The 14,952-nt window shown below is 42.4% G+C and overlaps 1 protein-coding gene across 4 annotated transcripts in view; it reads right to left on the bottom strand.

The window, feature by feature from the left end:
* Positions 1–652: 652 nt before the first annotated feature.
* LOC134346918 (polyunsaturated fatty acid 5-lipoxygenase-like) overlaps positions 653–14,952 on the bottom strand; it is an 80,414-nt gene continuing 66,114 nt past the window's right edge. For all 4 annotated transcript variants that reach the window (XM_063048765.1, XM_063048766.1, XM_063048767.1 and 1 more), the window contains one exon: positions 653–3,744. In XM_063048765.1, coding sequence (XP_062904835.1) covers positions 3,565–3,744 — 180 coding nt within the window. In that variant the 3' untranslated portion in view covers positions 653–3,564. The remainder of the gene's footprint in view (positions 3,745–14,952) is intronic.

Here is a 14,952-nt window from a genome sequence, read left to right as displayed (position 1 = left end):
CAATGACTGGTGTACAATGACACCCAGGTCTCGTTGCACCTCCCCTTTTCCTAATCTGCCACCATTCAGATAATAATCTGTTTTCCTGTTCTTGCCACCAAAGTGGATAACCTCACATTTATCCACATTAAATTGCATCTGCCATGAATTTGCCCACTCACTTAACCTATCCAAGTCACCCTGCATCCTCTTAGCATCCTCCTCACAGCTAACACTGCCGCCCAGCTTTGTGTCATCCGCAAACTTGAAGATGCTGCATTTAATTCCCTCGTCTAAGTCATTAATATATATTGTAAACAACTGGGGTCCCAGCACTGAGCCTTGCAGCACCCCACTAGTCACTGCCTGCCATTCTGAAAAGGTCCCATTTGTTCCCACTCTTTGCTTCCTGTCTGCCAACCAATTCTCTATCCACATCAATACCATATCCCTAATACCGTTGAAACCATATGTAACACAAGGTGCCAAAAGCTCACCATCTTGTCACTACATTCTCCTATTTGAGACTCTCCTGCTAGTGGAAACATCTCACCATTTACCCTCTCATAGCTCCTCTAAAGATCTTGTTAAGATCCACCAATCATTCCGTGAAATTCCGAAATATCAGAACAGTTTTAGATCATCTTGAGACGGAGACATAACGGTTGGAGAACTGTGTTTTATTGAATATCAACAGTAGCGAAAGGAAAGGAAATTAATTTTTAAAATATTCATGGTAATATGCATTCTTCAATCAATAACAGGGATTATTGGAAAGTTACAAAGATCTATAGCAATCTTAATAAAAAGGTCCTTGAGAGATCTGATCACATTACCCAACTCATTCTGTAAGTGCAAGAGATCAATTATCTTATCATCAACAAAAAGCTTAAAGAAGGATGCGGTTTAAAGAGCTTTAAAAAATTTGGTATGACACAGTGGTGTAGCTTGTAGAGCAGCTGCCATACAGCTTCAGGGACCGTAGTTCAATCCTGATCTTGGGTACTGTCTGTGTGTGGAATTTGTACTTTCTCCCTGTGAACATGTGGATTTAACCCTGGTGCTCTGGTTCCCACCCACATCATGGAGGTTTCATCCCACATCCCAATGATGTGTGGGTTAATGGCCCTGCAAGTTGTGTGATTAATGGGTAGGATCTGGAGGGAGCCAATGAAGATGTGGTGAGAATAAAATTAGTGCAGGACTAGTGTAAAGATAGGTGTTTGGTGGTCAGCACAGTTTGATGGGCTGAAGGGACTGTTTCAAGACTGTATCGTGCTATGACTCTAAGCCGAAGGGTAAACAAGGGTTATGGGCAGCACACCAAATACTGGAGGAAATCAGGTTAGACAGCATCTATGAAGAGGAATAATGTCAATGTTTTGGGCCAAGACCCTTCATCAGCAGTGGAAAGGAAGGGGGAAGAAGCCAGAGCCCAAGTTTCCACCCAAAACATAGACTTTTTATTCCTCTCCATGGATGCTGTCTGACCTGCTGATTTCCTCCAAGGTGTGTGTTTTTCTGGATTTCCAGCATTTGCAGAATCTCTTGTGTCAAGAGTTATAGAGTCAGTGTGGGAAGGTGGCACGGAGGTGAAAGAAATAGTGTGAATGGGACAGCAGGTATGAAGGGCCAAATGGTCTTCCCTTTCTTCTAGTCTTGAAAAGTGAGAGTCCAGAAATCCTTCAATATCTGGAGGAGGACCATCCTCTTTCTATTCCTACTTTATCTCCACTCCCCTCTCCTTATTGGTCTTATGTAAGGGTCTAGTATTAAGAGAGATGAACATTAGGGTTAGGCTTGAGGTAGTGAGGAGCTGGGGACGAGTGGATGTGATCAAGAAAGAGGGAGAAAATGTTTGGAATCCCATGTTCTGCATTAAAGAATTGTGTTGAAACCATTAGCTACCAAATGCCCACCCTCCTCAACCAACACTGTCACTGTGGGCATCTAGTGTCTACCCTCTAGCTCTGTACAAAGTCAGATCATCAGTAGGAGACTGGGAAAATTTCACTACCTCAACTCTAACCCTAATGTTCACCTCTCTTATTGGCCGACCCCAGCTCCAGCAACTCCTAACTCTAACCGCAAATCTCCAACCCCAAATCCTAACCTCTAACACTAAACCTTAATCCATGACCACAACGGTAGAGTCACAGGTGAGATCAAGAGGGCTGGAGAGTAACCAATGTTGCTGCTCTCCTTAAGAAAGGTAATAAAGACAAAACAGAAAATTATGTCTTACATCAGTGTTCAGGATATGATTAGAGAAAGTTCTAAGGGTTAGGATCTACTGGTATTTGGAATGGCATAGATTTATTACGGATAGTCAGCATGGCTTTGTTCAGGGAAGGTCATATTTTACAGGCCTGAAGGAGTCTTTGGAGGTGGACTTTCGAAGATGATTAATGAGGGAGTAGTTGTTTTATAAGAGATACTGGAGTGTAATTGACACTTCTGGCTCACAGAGCTCGCACTGCCCAATTACACCCTTGTGACCGATTAGCCTACTGACCTGTACATCTTTGGAATATGGAGGATTTTTGGAATGAATGGATTTTTGATATTCGGTTACAGAGTGAAAGTGCAAACTCCCGACAGACAGTGGTACTGTAATAGTTTTACACCAACCACTGCGGTACCATGTCAAAACATCTATTTTCCCTGACATCTTGTATAGGGAAAGGTTGATTAGCTTACGACTTTATTCTTGGAGCGTAGAATGAGGGGAGATCTTCCAGAAGTATACAAAATTATGAGAGGTATAGATAGGGTAAATATACACTGATGTCTTCCCCCTCAGCTTGAGTTAGACTAGAATCAGATGTCATAGGCTGAGGGTGAAAGGTGACACCCCACCCCCTAAAACAGAGCCCATGAAGTAAGGGGTACTATTATCTAGCAGGACTAGAAGGTTCAATGGTGAGTGGGTGGGACGTGGGGAGGGTCTCTGGTGAGTGGGTGTGGGATGTGGGGAGGGTCTCAGTGGTGAGTGGGTGGGAAGTGGGGAGGGTCTCAGTGGTGAGTGGGTGGGAAGTGGGGAGGGTCTCAGTGGTGAATGGGTGGGAAGTGGGGAGAATCGCACTGGTGAGTGGGTGGGACGTGGGGAGGGTCTCCGTGGTGAGTGGGTGGGACGTGGGGAGGGTCTCTGTGGTGAGTGGGTGGGATGTGGGGAGGGTCTCTGTGGGGAGGGTCACAGTGGGTGGGATGTGGGTAGGGTCTCACTGGTGAGTGCCTGGGATGTGGGGCGGTTCTCTGTGGTGAGTGGATGGGATGACGGGAGGGTCTCTCTGGTGAGTGGGTGGGATGTAGGCAGGATCTCTCTGTTGAGTGGGTGGGATGTGGGGAGGGTCTCTGTCGTGAGTGGGTGGGACGTGGGGAAGGTCTCTCTGGTGAGTGGGTGGGATGTGGGTGGGTCTCTGTGGTGAGTGGGTGGGATGTGGGGAGGGTCTCTGTGGTGAGTGGGTGGGATGTGGGTGGGTCTCTGTGGTGAGTGGGTGGGATGTGGGTGGGTCTCTGTGGTGAGTGGGTGGTATGTGGGGAGGGTCCCAGTGGTGAGTGTTTGGGACCTGGTGAGAGTCGATCTCAAATACTAATGCTGTTCTCGATGCTAGTAGGCTGCAGATATTGGTACTTGAGTTCAAGATTCTGGTTTCGGTCCTCAATCCGTTGCTCGATCTCCTTCAAATCCTGCTGGAACTCCGCTATGATCTGCTTAGCATCCGGTTCAGTGAAGTGCTCCTCCTCGTAAGAGCCCAGGAGGATCTGGAGGAAGGGGTAGAGATCAGGTACAAAGAAAGCACAACAAAAGTAAATTGCTTGACCAGGAGGGAAGATCGCAACAGAAGAATATCAGGATTTACAATGTTCCTGAAGGAGCGGAGGGATTGTCGATGACAGACTTTGTAGAAAAGCTGCTGCAGGAAGCGCTGGAGATTCCCCCGACTATGGAGATGGAAATTGAGAGGGTGCATCGTTCGCTCATCCCACGGCATCCCGGAGACAGAGAAAGTAAGCTGCGCTCTAAGGTACTTAGATTCCTTCGATTCAAGAGCAAGGTGGAGATTCTACGAAGGGACTGGGGTAAGAAGAGGGTTTTTTGGAAAGGCAAGTTAATATATTTCGATCATGATTACCCCCGGCGGTACTAAGGAAACGGAAGGAATATTCTGAAGCAAAACAAATATTAAAGCAAGAAAAGGTTAAATTCCAAACCCCGTACCCTGCTAAACTGCAGGTATTTTACCAAGAAGGGATACAACTATATCAGACAGCGGAAGAAGGGACTACAGACATGAAGAATAGAGGACTGCCCATTAGAGTGGTCAAATCAAGGGAAAGTCTGGCTGAGCAGTTATCCCGATCTGTTTGGGAAATGGTAAGAGAACCGAGAAAGCAGGGGACGGGAGCAGGACGAGAGAAGGACATTAGGAAGAAACTGAGTTCTCTGAGAGCAGCCCTCACCTCCTCCAGAAGAGCCATAAGGTTTGGTTAACTTTAAAAGTGCTGATAAACTAAACGGAAGCAAAAATAGACGGTGATATACCTATCTCAAGAAATACGTATTATAATGTGGATTTTACATTACTCAATTTTTTAAAATTCATTCATTGATTTCTTTTTTCCCACCCAAATGAGAATATATACATAGGAGGAATACACAGGGAAACCATTTCTGTGTAATGGACATAGATTTTTAAACTTACTTTTATAGGTACTGTGCGGGGGCCCTCAACTCACAGGTAGGAGGGGCTATTCCCCCACGGCTAGACGTTTCTTTTAGCTCAACCCAGGGTCATCTAGAGACCCCAGCCTTGGAATCACACCTTCATTACCTTTTTTATTATTCGCGTTTCTTGGTTCTTATTTGTTCAGGGAGTAGATCGATTAAGTTATATTCTGCAAATTTCAATGATATACTAACAGATAGTATATGGCTAAGGACAAAGTGAAACTCATTTCTTTTAATGTCAATGGGCTGTTGAATCCAGTCAAGTGCAGTAAAATTCTATCAAAAATGAAAAAAGAACAAGCCCATGTAGTATATTTACAGGAAACTCACTTAAGTGACAATGAGCATGGAAAATTAAAGAGAATGGGCTTCACTAATTTGTTGTTCTCCACATATAAATCAGGACATAGAAGAGGAGTTGATATTCTCATCTCAGGAAAGCTAAATTTTGAAGAAGTATTCGAAATAAGAGATAAGTAGGGCAGATATATTCCAGTAAGGGGGAATATAGATAGAAATCCAGTTACTTTATTGAATATATACGCACCCCTAGGATGTGATATTAGTTTCTTCCAGAAAATTACTAATATTATGGTAACAGAAACAGAAGGTCTCTTGCTATGTGGGGGACACTTAAGTTTACAATTACAACCAAAGTTAGACTCTTCCAATAGAAAAAATTGTGAAACAAAGTCCTTACATAAGAAAGTTAACACTCTTTTTGAGGATGTTGAGGACCTTGAGGAAGGGATTACACTCGTTATTCTGTCCCCTATTCCATATATACAAGAATAGACTATTTCATAACATTCGGAAAAGATAGGGACAAAATAATCACCTGTGGAATTGGGGCAATAGATGTAAGTGACCATGCACCTATATACTTATCTGTTGATTTTGACCTGCAACCAAAGAATACTATTTCAAAACTAAATTCAAGTCTACTCAATGATCCCTATTTTAAGGAACAAATTAAAAAAGAAATTGGTCTTTACTTAGAAATGAATGATAATGGAGGGGTTTCACCTCCCATTCTATGGGATACTCTGAAGGCTGTTTTAAGAGGGAAAATTATAGCAATATCTTCATATAAGAAACAAAGGAATAAAACATTAGAGGAATTACAAATTAAGCTGAAGGAACTATAAAAAAATTACAAATTGAGTTTGGCACAGGATACACTAGAGGAAATTCAAAAATTAGAAATTAAATTAATAGTTTGGCTACACAAGAAATTAGAAAAAAATTAATGTTTCTGAAACTGAGTCACCATGAAAGTGGATCTAAATCTATGAAAATACTGGAGTGGAAACTGGAAAAAAAAGATAGCAGGAAATACAATTCATAGAATTAGGGATCCAAGAACAAAAGTGATAAAAAATAAACTAAGTGAAATTGAGGAAGCTTTTGAAATGTTTTACAAACTCTATATTCCAAAGTTGCAGGGGGAAGCATAACCCAAGCTGACACCTTCCTGAATTCTTTAGAGTTACCCACCTTAAGCAAAGAACAAAATAGAATGATGACTGCTGACATAACTGAAGCTGAACTAAAAACTGCAATTAGTAGGCTTAAATTAAGCAAGTCACCAGGATCAGATGGATATATGGCAGAGTGGTATAAAGAGTTTAGAAGTGAGTTAATTCCTGTTTTACTCCCCACACTGAACTGGGCTCTGAAAAATGCCACCCAGCTGGAAGGAGGTGATAATCTCAGCTATACCGAAAGAAGATAAGGATAAAATAGAATGTGGGTTATTTAGACCAATATCTGTTCTTATTGTGGATTATAGAATATTTACCTCCATCATGGCCAAACGATTAGAAGAGTTTCTACCCACACTGATACATAATGATCAGACAGGTTTTATACAACAACACCAAACACAAGACAATATACAAAGGACACTTCACATTATGGATCATATAAAAAAATGAAATTGAAGCAATATGATAAGCATGGACGCTGAAAAGGCATTTGATTCGGTTAATTGGAATTTTCTTTACAGAGTTTTACATAGATTTGGTCTACATGACACAACTGTACAGGCACTATACGACAATCCTACCACCAGGATTAAAATCAATGGATATTTATCTAATAGTTTTACCCTAGAAAAGGGCATGAGACAGGGTTGTGCATGGTCACCACTACTCTTTGCATTATATCTGGAACCATTAGCTCAATACAAAGTGAAGATATCAGGGGAATTACTGTTAAAGGGACAGAGCATAAATTGGCCTGTTACGCGGATGACATTTTGATCGATCTAGGGCAACCAACATACTCTTTACCTAAATTAATGCAATCCTTCGAATAATATGGCCAATTATCAGGATACAAGATCAACGTAGCTAAAACCCAACTACTTTCATATAACTATCACCCACCAAGAGAAATTGAAAGTAGATATTCTTGGGCATGGCAAACAGAGTCCGTCAAATATTTGGGCATCATTATGCCAAAAGGTTTGGCAAAATTATCAGAATGCAATTATCAGCCTATATATAAAAAAATTAAGATATAACAAGATGGAACCTAATTCCTTTTCTTGGTCTCAGTTCAAGGATTGAATCTATTAAAATGAATATACTGCCCAGATTACTATATCTCTTTCAGACCCTACCAATAGAGAGTAACCAAAATCAATTCAATGAATGGAACAAGATGCTATCAGGATATATGTGGCAAGGTAAAAGGCCTAGGGTCCGTCTCAAAACTTTGCAATTAGCCAAGGAAAAGGGGGGATGGGGCCTACCTTCTCTTAGAGATTATTATTTTGCAGCACAGTTGAGAGCCGTGATATGCTGGTGCAACCCATCATATGACGCTCAATGGAAAAACATTGAGGAGAGGATGCTTTCCATCCCTATACAGGCAATTTTGGCTGATAACAACCTACAAAGTGACATAAATAATATTGCCAACCCGTGGGTGAAATGGACCCTTTAAATATGGAAAACTATTATAAAAGAATATAAACTAGAGAGAGACATTGCAATTCTTAAATGGTGTGTATATGACTCGGATTTTACACCGAATAAACTGGATGCTAGATTTCAGGACTGGACATCTAAAGGAATAACAGCTATTCGCAATATAATGAAAGAAGGAAAACTGTTCAGTTTTGAATTGCTCAAAGAGAAACACTTATTAGAAACACAAGACTTTTACCAGTATTTACAGATGTGACAGTATGTTAATAGGACGGTTTAAAATGTAACCAAGGCAAGGACGTCTGATAGAGCAGTTTAGAAAAGCATATAATTCAGACAACGGTAGTAGAATAATTTCAAGCGTGTATAAGGGTTTGTCAAATCTTAAAACGCATTTGACTTCATACTTTAAAATAAAATGGGAGAAGGAAGGAGGGATAATAATATCCGAGGAAGACTGGACAATAATATGGAGGTATCAATGGAAGTATACCAGTTCACAGAAATGGAGGGAGTTCGGGTGGAAAAACTTGATAAGATATTTTATTACACCCTCTCAGAAATCCCATTATGATAGTACCACCCGCCCCACCGCCGTTTGCTGGAGAAATTGTGGAAATCAAAATGCAAACTATTATCATATTTTCTGGGAATGCCCCATTATCAAAGACTATTGGAGGGGGATACATAATGCCCTACAAGACATCTTTAAAGGTGAAATACCCTTAGAGAGTAAGACCATATATTTTGGGTATATACCTCAAGAATGGTTGAAAAGAGATAAATATTTAATGAATGTACTGCTGGAGGCTGGTAAAAAGACTCTTACCAGGAAATGGTTATCACAGGAGAGCCCAGCTTTAAATGTATGGATGGAAATTACAAAGGACGTTTACAGAATGGAAAAGATAACAGCATCTGTTAATCATAAGTTGGAACAATTTTATTCATACTGGAAAAATGGTTGAACTATATAACACCTCACAGGCCTGATTTTATTCTTACAAGTCAATGAATATGCTGTATAAAAAAAATCACTCCCTACTCTGCACATAATTTTCTTCTTTCGATTGTTCTTTCTTTCCTTTCTATAAGTGTATACCTCAGATAAACATGTGGAGATTTGTGACAAATATATGATATATATGTACAGTATTTGAAATACATCTTATGGAAAGTTTGTCTGATGATTAAATTCAATAAGAAATAAATTACAAAAATAAGAAAGCACAACAGTGGCTAAATTTCATTAGGAGTTTGAGGAGATTTGGACACTCAGAAATTTCTATGGATGTACAGAGCATTCTAACTGGCTGCATCACCATCTGGCATGTGGCAGGGATCAGATCTATTGCACAGGATCAAAAGAAGCCAGAGCTCACAGATAATAGGATCTCAGGTTTGAACTTGGATGAGCTTTGGCAGCAGCAGTTTCAGCCAGACTTCCCTGAATGCAGTCTGCATGAACAACCTGGTTTGTCAACAGAGGACCACAAATTCATGAAACTGGTTGCAAATTCTGCAAAACTGGTGGATGTCCACTAATATAGTAGTTTACCTTGGAGAAGGGAGAAGGTTAACATGGCAAATAATAGAAAGATTGCAGAACAGCATGCTCTAAATCTAAGCAGGAGGTTTCTGGGGTATTTGTCATTACGCACTGACTACACAGCTTTCATGAAGGATGCCATCTCCAAAGGTTATGCTGAGAGAATACCTACTGAGGATCTGGAACACAGTGATGGGAAAGTCTGGTATATTCTACATCACGGTGTTTACCACTCCAGGAAAAGGGAGCTCCATGTTGTGCTTGGCTGTGGAGCGATTTTTCAGGGAACATCTCTTAATGTTCATCTGTTACAGGGATCAGGTCTTACTAGCTCACTGATTAGTGTTATGACCAGATTCAGAAAAGAGCCAATGGTGACCATGACAGATATTGAACCAATGTTTCAGCAGGTTAAAGTACCAGCAGAAGATGGAGATTTGCTGAGGTTTCTCTGGTGGCTTGTTAGTGACCTCAGCCAAGATATGGAGGACTTTAGAATGGGCTTACATCTCTCTGGATCAAAATTCATCACCATTCTGTGCCAATTTTGCTATTAGGAAATGCACAGAAGACAAGGAAGGTGTTGGTGGATGCTATCCCTGAAGAGTCTAAACATCCTGTTATGCTGGTAAAGGACCTCCATATCTCAGACATCCTTTGGAGGCATGTACATCGAGAGGTGGGACATTGTGGTAGTAACCACATATTGTCCAGGTTGCCAGATTTCCAGCACTAGTGCAGCTCCAAGTATAATCCTGTCTTAGTGTGGTGTTTGTCGACAGTTGCACACAGCTCCAGGATGCCAGCACACGGCAGATCTACCTCTGGACAGGGTCTCTCCAGATGAAATCAGTTTAAACATGTAGGAGTGGGTGACTTTGTACCTTGTGAGGTGAAGAGCAGAAGGAGGACAGTGCAGAGGTCAAGAGAAGGCCATGAGTAGCCACAAATTTACCAATTTAGCCTTGGAGCTGTTTACATTGAAGTGGCAATTTTGTTAGACACATTTTCCTTTGTTAATGCATTTTCATGCTTTATAGCAAGATGAGGGCAGGTTGCACTCAGAAAATGTGACAAATGTTGTGGAAGTAAGGGTGAGTTGAGCAAAGCCATCGAGAAGTGGAACCACTCACAGATCAGTGATGTCTTTCTTCTGAAAGGAATTAAGTGGATTTTTACCCATCCAGCTGGCTCATATCATGGGGGAACGTGAGAGAGACTGATCAGGTCTGTGTGAAAAGTTATGATGTTAGGTAGTTCACAATAATTTTCACTGTCTAGGCTGGCCACTTTCAATTCTGAAACCATGAAGTTACTCACGACCATCTCTTGATCTATGGTGTGTAAGATAATGCATGTCCTTTTTCCTGTGAGATTGAACTTGTTCATGAGGCACTCTGTGCAGAAAACTGCTGTACTGTCTTGATCCAAGAAAACACAAGTAACCATTGTCTTGTTTCCTATGAGTGGATATGAAGTACAGTAAGCTGGGATGCTTAAAATTGAATATATTGCATGAAAGATGCTTCTTACAATCTTTGCTGATGTGTCCTGTACACAGTCAGCCAAAGGAGACACAATTTTCCTTCGGGAAGACTATCTTCTCACTATAAGCCCTTTTCTCCAGCTGAGGGTGCAATTCCAATATGTGCCCACCCCCACAGAACAGACAAACCCTTTTAGCTGTTGAAACTATTTCCCTACCTCTAGTTCTAGGTTCAGTTTTAGTTTTACTTCCCACAATGGTCACAGTAGTGGCAAAGCTGATTCCTTTCGCTCTAGAACAAAATTGTGACTTACAGTAGTTTTGTTCACATCTTTGCTTATTACCAGTGATGAAGCATCCTCTATATTCCCAAACACTGGGTCTGTTGCCACTTTTACTTGCCTTTCAATAAAATTAGCAATGTCAGTGAAAGTAGCCTTATGGTTGTGTCCTTCTTGAGGTTCACAGACCATGGTTCATCATATATCCCTAAGCTTATAGGGCAGTTTCTTTATAATGGTCAACATATTGGCAAGCATGTCCAGCTCATGCATGTATTGCACTTCTTCCAGGGCATTGCAACAGCCTCCAACAAAAAGAATGTAACCTTAAGAGCCTTCGTGTCTTCAGATTTTGTGGATACCCATGAAAGACCCTTTTCCTTGTAGGCAGAAGCAGTTTCCTATTCAACACCAAAATGTTCCTGTAGAAAAGCCTTAGCTTTGACATATCCTCTCTTAGGGTCAACATGTTGCTAACTTCTAACAAGTTCCCTAGGGTGAACCCTAGTGTACAGTTCAAGTAAATAGAGATAGCTACTATGACGCAAACACGAGGAAATCCAATGACTACTATGACTGTCAGTCTTATTTTTACACTGCTTTTAAAGGCCTTTCACAAATGCATGATACTGCAATGGATCACCGAAGATTTGAACCTCTCTTTTATGGCAAAGATTAAAGGCGTCATTGTGCCAATAAGGTTGTTATTTCATTCTGCTTCCTCATAATATCAAAAACATTGTTTTGATCTCCATCATCCGAAACAAGAGCGTTTCCATGCTGTAAGTGAACGTCCCCATGAGCTGCTGGATGTGACATAGGTTCAGAGTGCCTCAATAATGAAGATTGACAGGAAACACCATGAACTAGCTCTTGGGGTTTTGTTCATGTTTCCGAGAAACTTGAGGAATGAAGAAATCAGCATTGACATTCGGTGGTTTGGTTTTTCCTTGTGTATTTTCAATATAGGCATTCATACCATTGGACTGTCCTGTTGAGCACTTTTAGCACTCGACACACTTGAAGCCCTTAGCCATATGCGCTGCAATTTCTTCCTCCAACTTAAAATGTTCCTTCTTTTTCTGTCGCTGTTTCTCTTGTTCTTCCAGTGCATGTTTGTCCCTCAATAATCGTTGCCATTAAAAAAAATATTCATTTACAGGATGTGGGTGACACCGGCTAAGCCAGCATTTATTGCCCATCCCTAGATACCCTTGAGAAGGTGGTGATGAGCAGCCTTCTTGAACCGCTGCAGTCCCTGAGGTGTACGTACACCCGCAGTGATGATAGGGAGGGAATTCCATGACTTTGACCCAGCGACAATGAAGGAACAGCGATATGTTTCCAAGTCAGGAGTGTGAGTGACTTGGAGGAGGATTTCCAAGTGGCAGTGTTCCCAGGTATCTGCTGTTCTTGTCCTTCTAGATGGTTGTGGGACTGGAAGGTGCTGCCTTAGGAACATTGCAAACAACAGGAATTCTGCAGATGCTGGAAATTCAAGCAACACACATCAAAGTTCCTGGTGAACGCAGCAGGCCAAGCAGCATCTATAGGAAGAGGCGCAGTCGACGTTTCAGGCCGAGACCCTTCGTCAGGACTAACTGAAGGAAGAGTCCTGACGAAGGGTCTCGGCCTGAAACGTCGACTGCGCCTCTTCCTATAGATGCTGCTTGGCCTGCTGCGTTCACCAGCAACTTTGATGTGTGTTGCCTTAGGAACATTGTTGTGCTGTTGTTGCAGTGCATCTTATAGATAGTACACACTGCTGCAACTGTTCATTGATGTTGGAGGGATTGAATGCTTGAGGTAGGGGTACCAATCAAGTTGCTTGCTTTGTACTACATGATGTCAGGCTTCTTGAGTGTTGGAACTGCATTCATTTTGTGACTGGCAAGTATTCCATTACACTCCTGACCTGAGCCCTGTATATGGTGGACAGGATTTGGGGAGTCAGGAGGTGAGTTACACACTGCAGGATTTCTAGCCTTTGACTTGCTCTGGTAGCCACAGTGTTTATATGGCTAGAGCAGTTCAATTTCCTGTCAATGGTCACCCCCAGGATGTTGATAGTAGGGGTTTCAGTGATGGTGATGCCACTGAACGTCAAGGGACGATGGTTAGAGCCTCACTTGTTGGAGATGGTCATTGCCTGGCACTTATGTGGCTTGAATATTACTTGCCACTTGTCAGCCCAAGCCAGGATATTGTCCAGATCCTGCTGCATTTGGGCAGGAGCTGCTTCACGAATGGTGCAGAACGTTGTATAGTCATCTGCGAACATCCCCATTTCTGACCTAATGATGGATGGAAGGTTATTGATGAAGCAGCTGGAGATGGTTGGTCCTAGGACATTTCCTTGAGGAACTCTTGCAATGATGTCCTGAGGATGAGATAATTGACCTCCAACCACCACAACCATCTTTCTTTGTGTCAGGTATGATTCCAACCAGTGGAGCATTTTCTCCCTAATTTCCATTGACTATTTTAGCTAGGGCACCTTGATACCATACTCAGTCAAATGCTGCCTTGATGTTGAGGGTCTGGTATTTAGCTCCTCGGTCCATGTTTGACCAAGGAGGTGATGAGGTCAGGAGCTGAGTGGCCTTAACGGAATCCAGATTGGGCATCCGTAAGCAGTTCTTGTTATTACTGAGTAGGTGCTGCATGATAGCACTGTTGATGACTCCTTCCATTACTTTGCGATGATTGAGAGTAGGCTGATAGGGCAGTAATTGGCTGGGTTGGACTTGAACTGTACACAAGAAACAGGGCATACCTGGGCAATTTTCCACATTGCTGGTGTTGTAGCTGTACTGGAACAGCTCGGCTCGTGGCACAGCAAGATCTGGAGTACAAGTGTTCAGGACCATTGGTAGGATTTTGTCTGAGACAATAGCCTTTGTAGTATCTTGTGCTTTCAGATGTTTCTTGATATCACGTGGAGTGAATCAGATTGGTTGCATACTGACATCTGGGATGCTGGGGACTTGCGGTGGAGGCCGAGCTGGATCATCTATTCAGCACCTCTGACTGAAGATTGTTGCAAATGTTTCAGCCTTGTCTTTTGCACACATGTTCTAGGCTCCTCTATCATCGAGGATGGGGATATTTGTGGAGCCTCCTCCTCCAGTGAGTTGTTTGATTCTCCACCACCTGTCAGGTTCTTTTGGGTTTCGGTGAGACTCAAGTGCAGACCAATGAATACTATTTTACTAGGATAACTAGGGAGCACAAAGGCAACAGTCTTTCAAAAACAGAAGGCAGGCACGAATCCAAAATGACAGGCAGAGGTCTTAACAGGAAAGGCAGTCAGGCGAGGGCAGACAATCCAGAGCGCACAGGCAAAAATCGGGTCCAAGAGCAGGCAAAGTCCAACACACAGAATCAGGCAAAATCGGTTGGCAGAAGTCGCAATGACAGGCTGGAATGACACAGGTCAGTACTGGGACAAACTGGCAGAGAATGCTAGTCAAGGCGGGGTTTAAATGGACAGGGCAATGAGTGAAAATTAGAAACAAGTGGGTGCAAATGAGGAGACAAGCAGGTAATTGGAGGAAGTCCAAAAAAGGAAAGGGGCTGGGCCAGAACCCACATGGCCTGGTGAAAGAAAACAGAAATTAAAGACTGGCGTGATCCAGAGCTACCAGCAGAGGCCCTTCGACCCAGTGTTCAGGCCGGATCCTTAACACCACCGTTCACAGCTGGATGTGGCAGGACTACAGAGCTCAGATCTGATCCGTTGGTTGTGGGAGCACTTAGCTCTGTCTATTACTTGCTGCTTATGGTGTTTGGCATACAAGTTGTCCTATACTGTGGCTTCACCAGGGTGAGGCCTCATATTGAGGTATGTCTGGTCTTGTTCTCGACATGCCCTCCTGCCATTGCCTTAATGCAGCTAAATCAGCCTCTGTTTTAATGCATGGAAAGGACATAGTTTATACAGAACAGCAGAGTTCCACCAGCCAGACGTTCTGCTTTGACACACTCTC

Source organism: Mobula hypostoma, chromosome 5, assembly GCF_963921235.1.
Source record: "Mobula hypostoma chromosome 5, sMobHyp1.1, whole genome shotgun sequence".
Classification (NCBI taxonomy): Eukaryota; Metazoa; Chordata; class Chondrichthyes; order Myliobatiformes; family Myliobatidae; genus Mobula; species Mobula hypostoma.
Note: the sequence above shows the minus strand (reverse complement) of the source record. Positions and strands in the feature narration are given on the sequence as shown.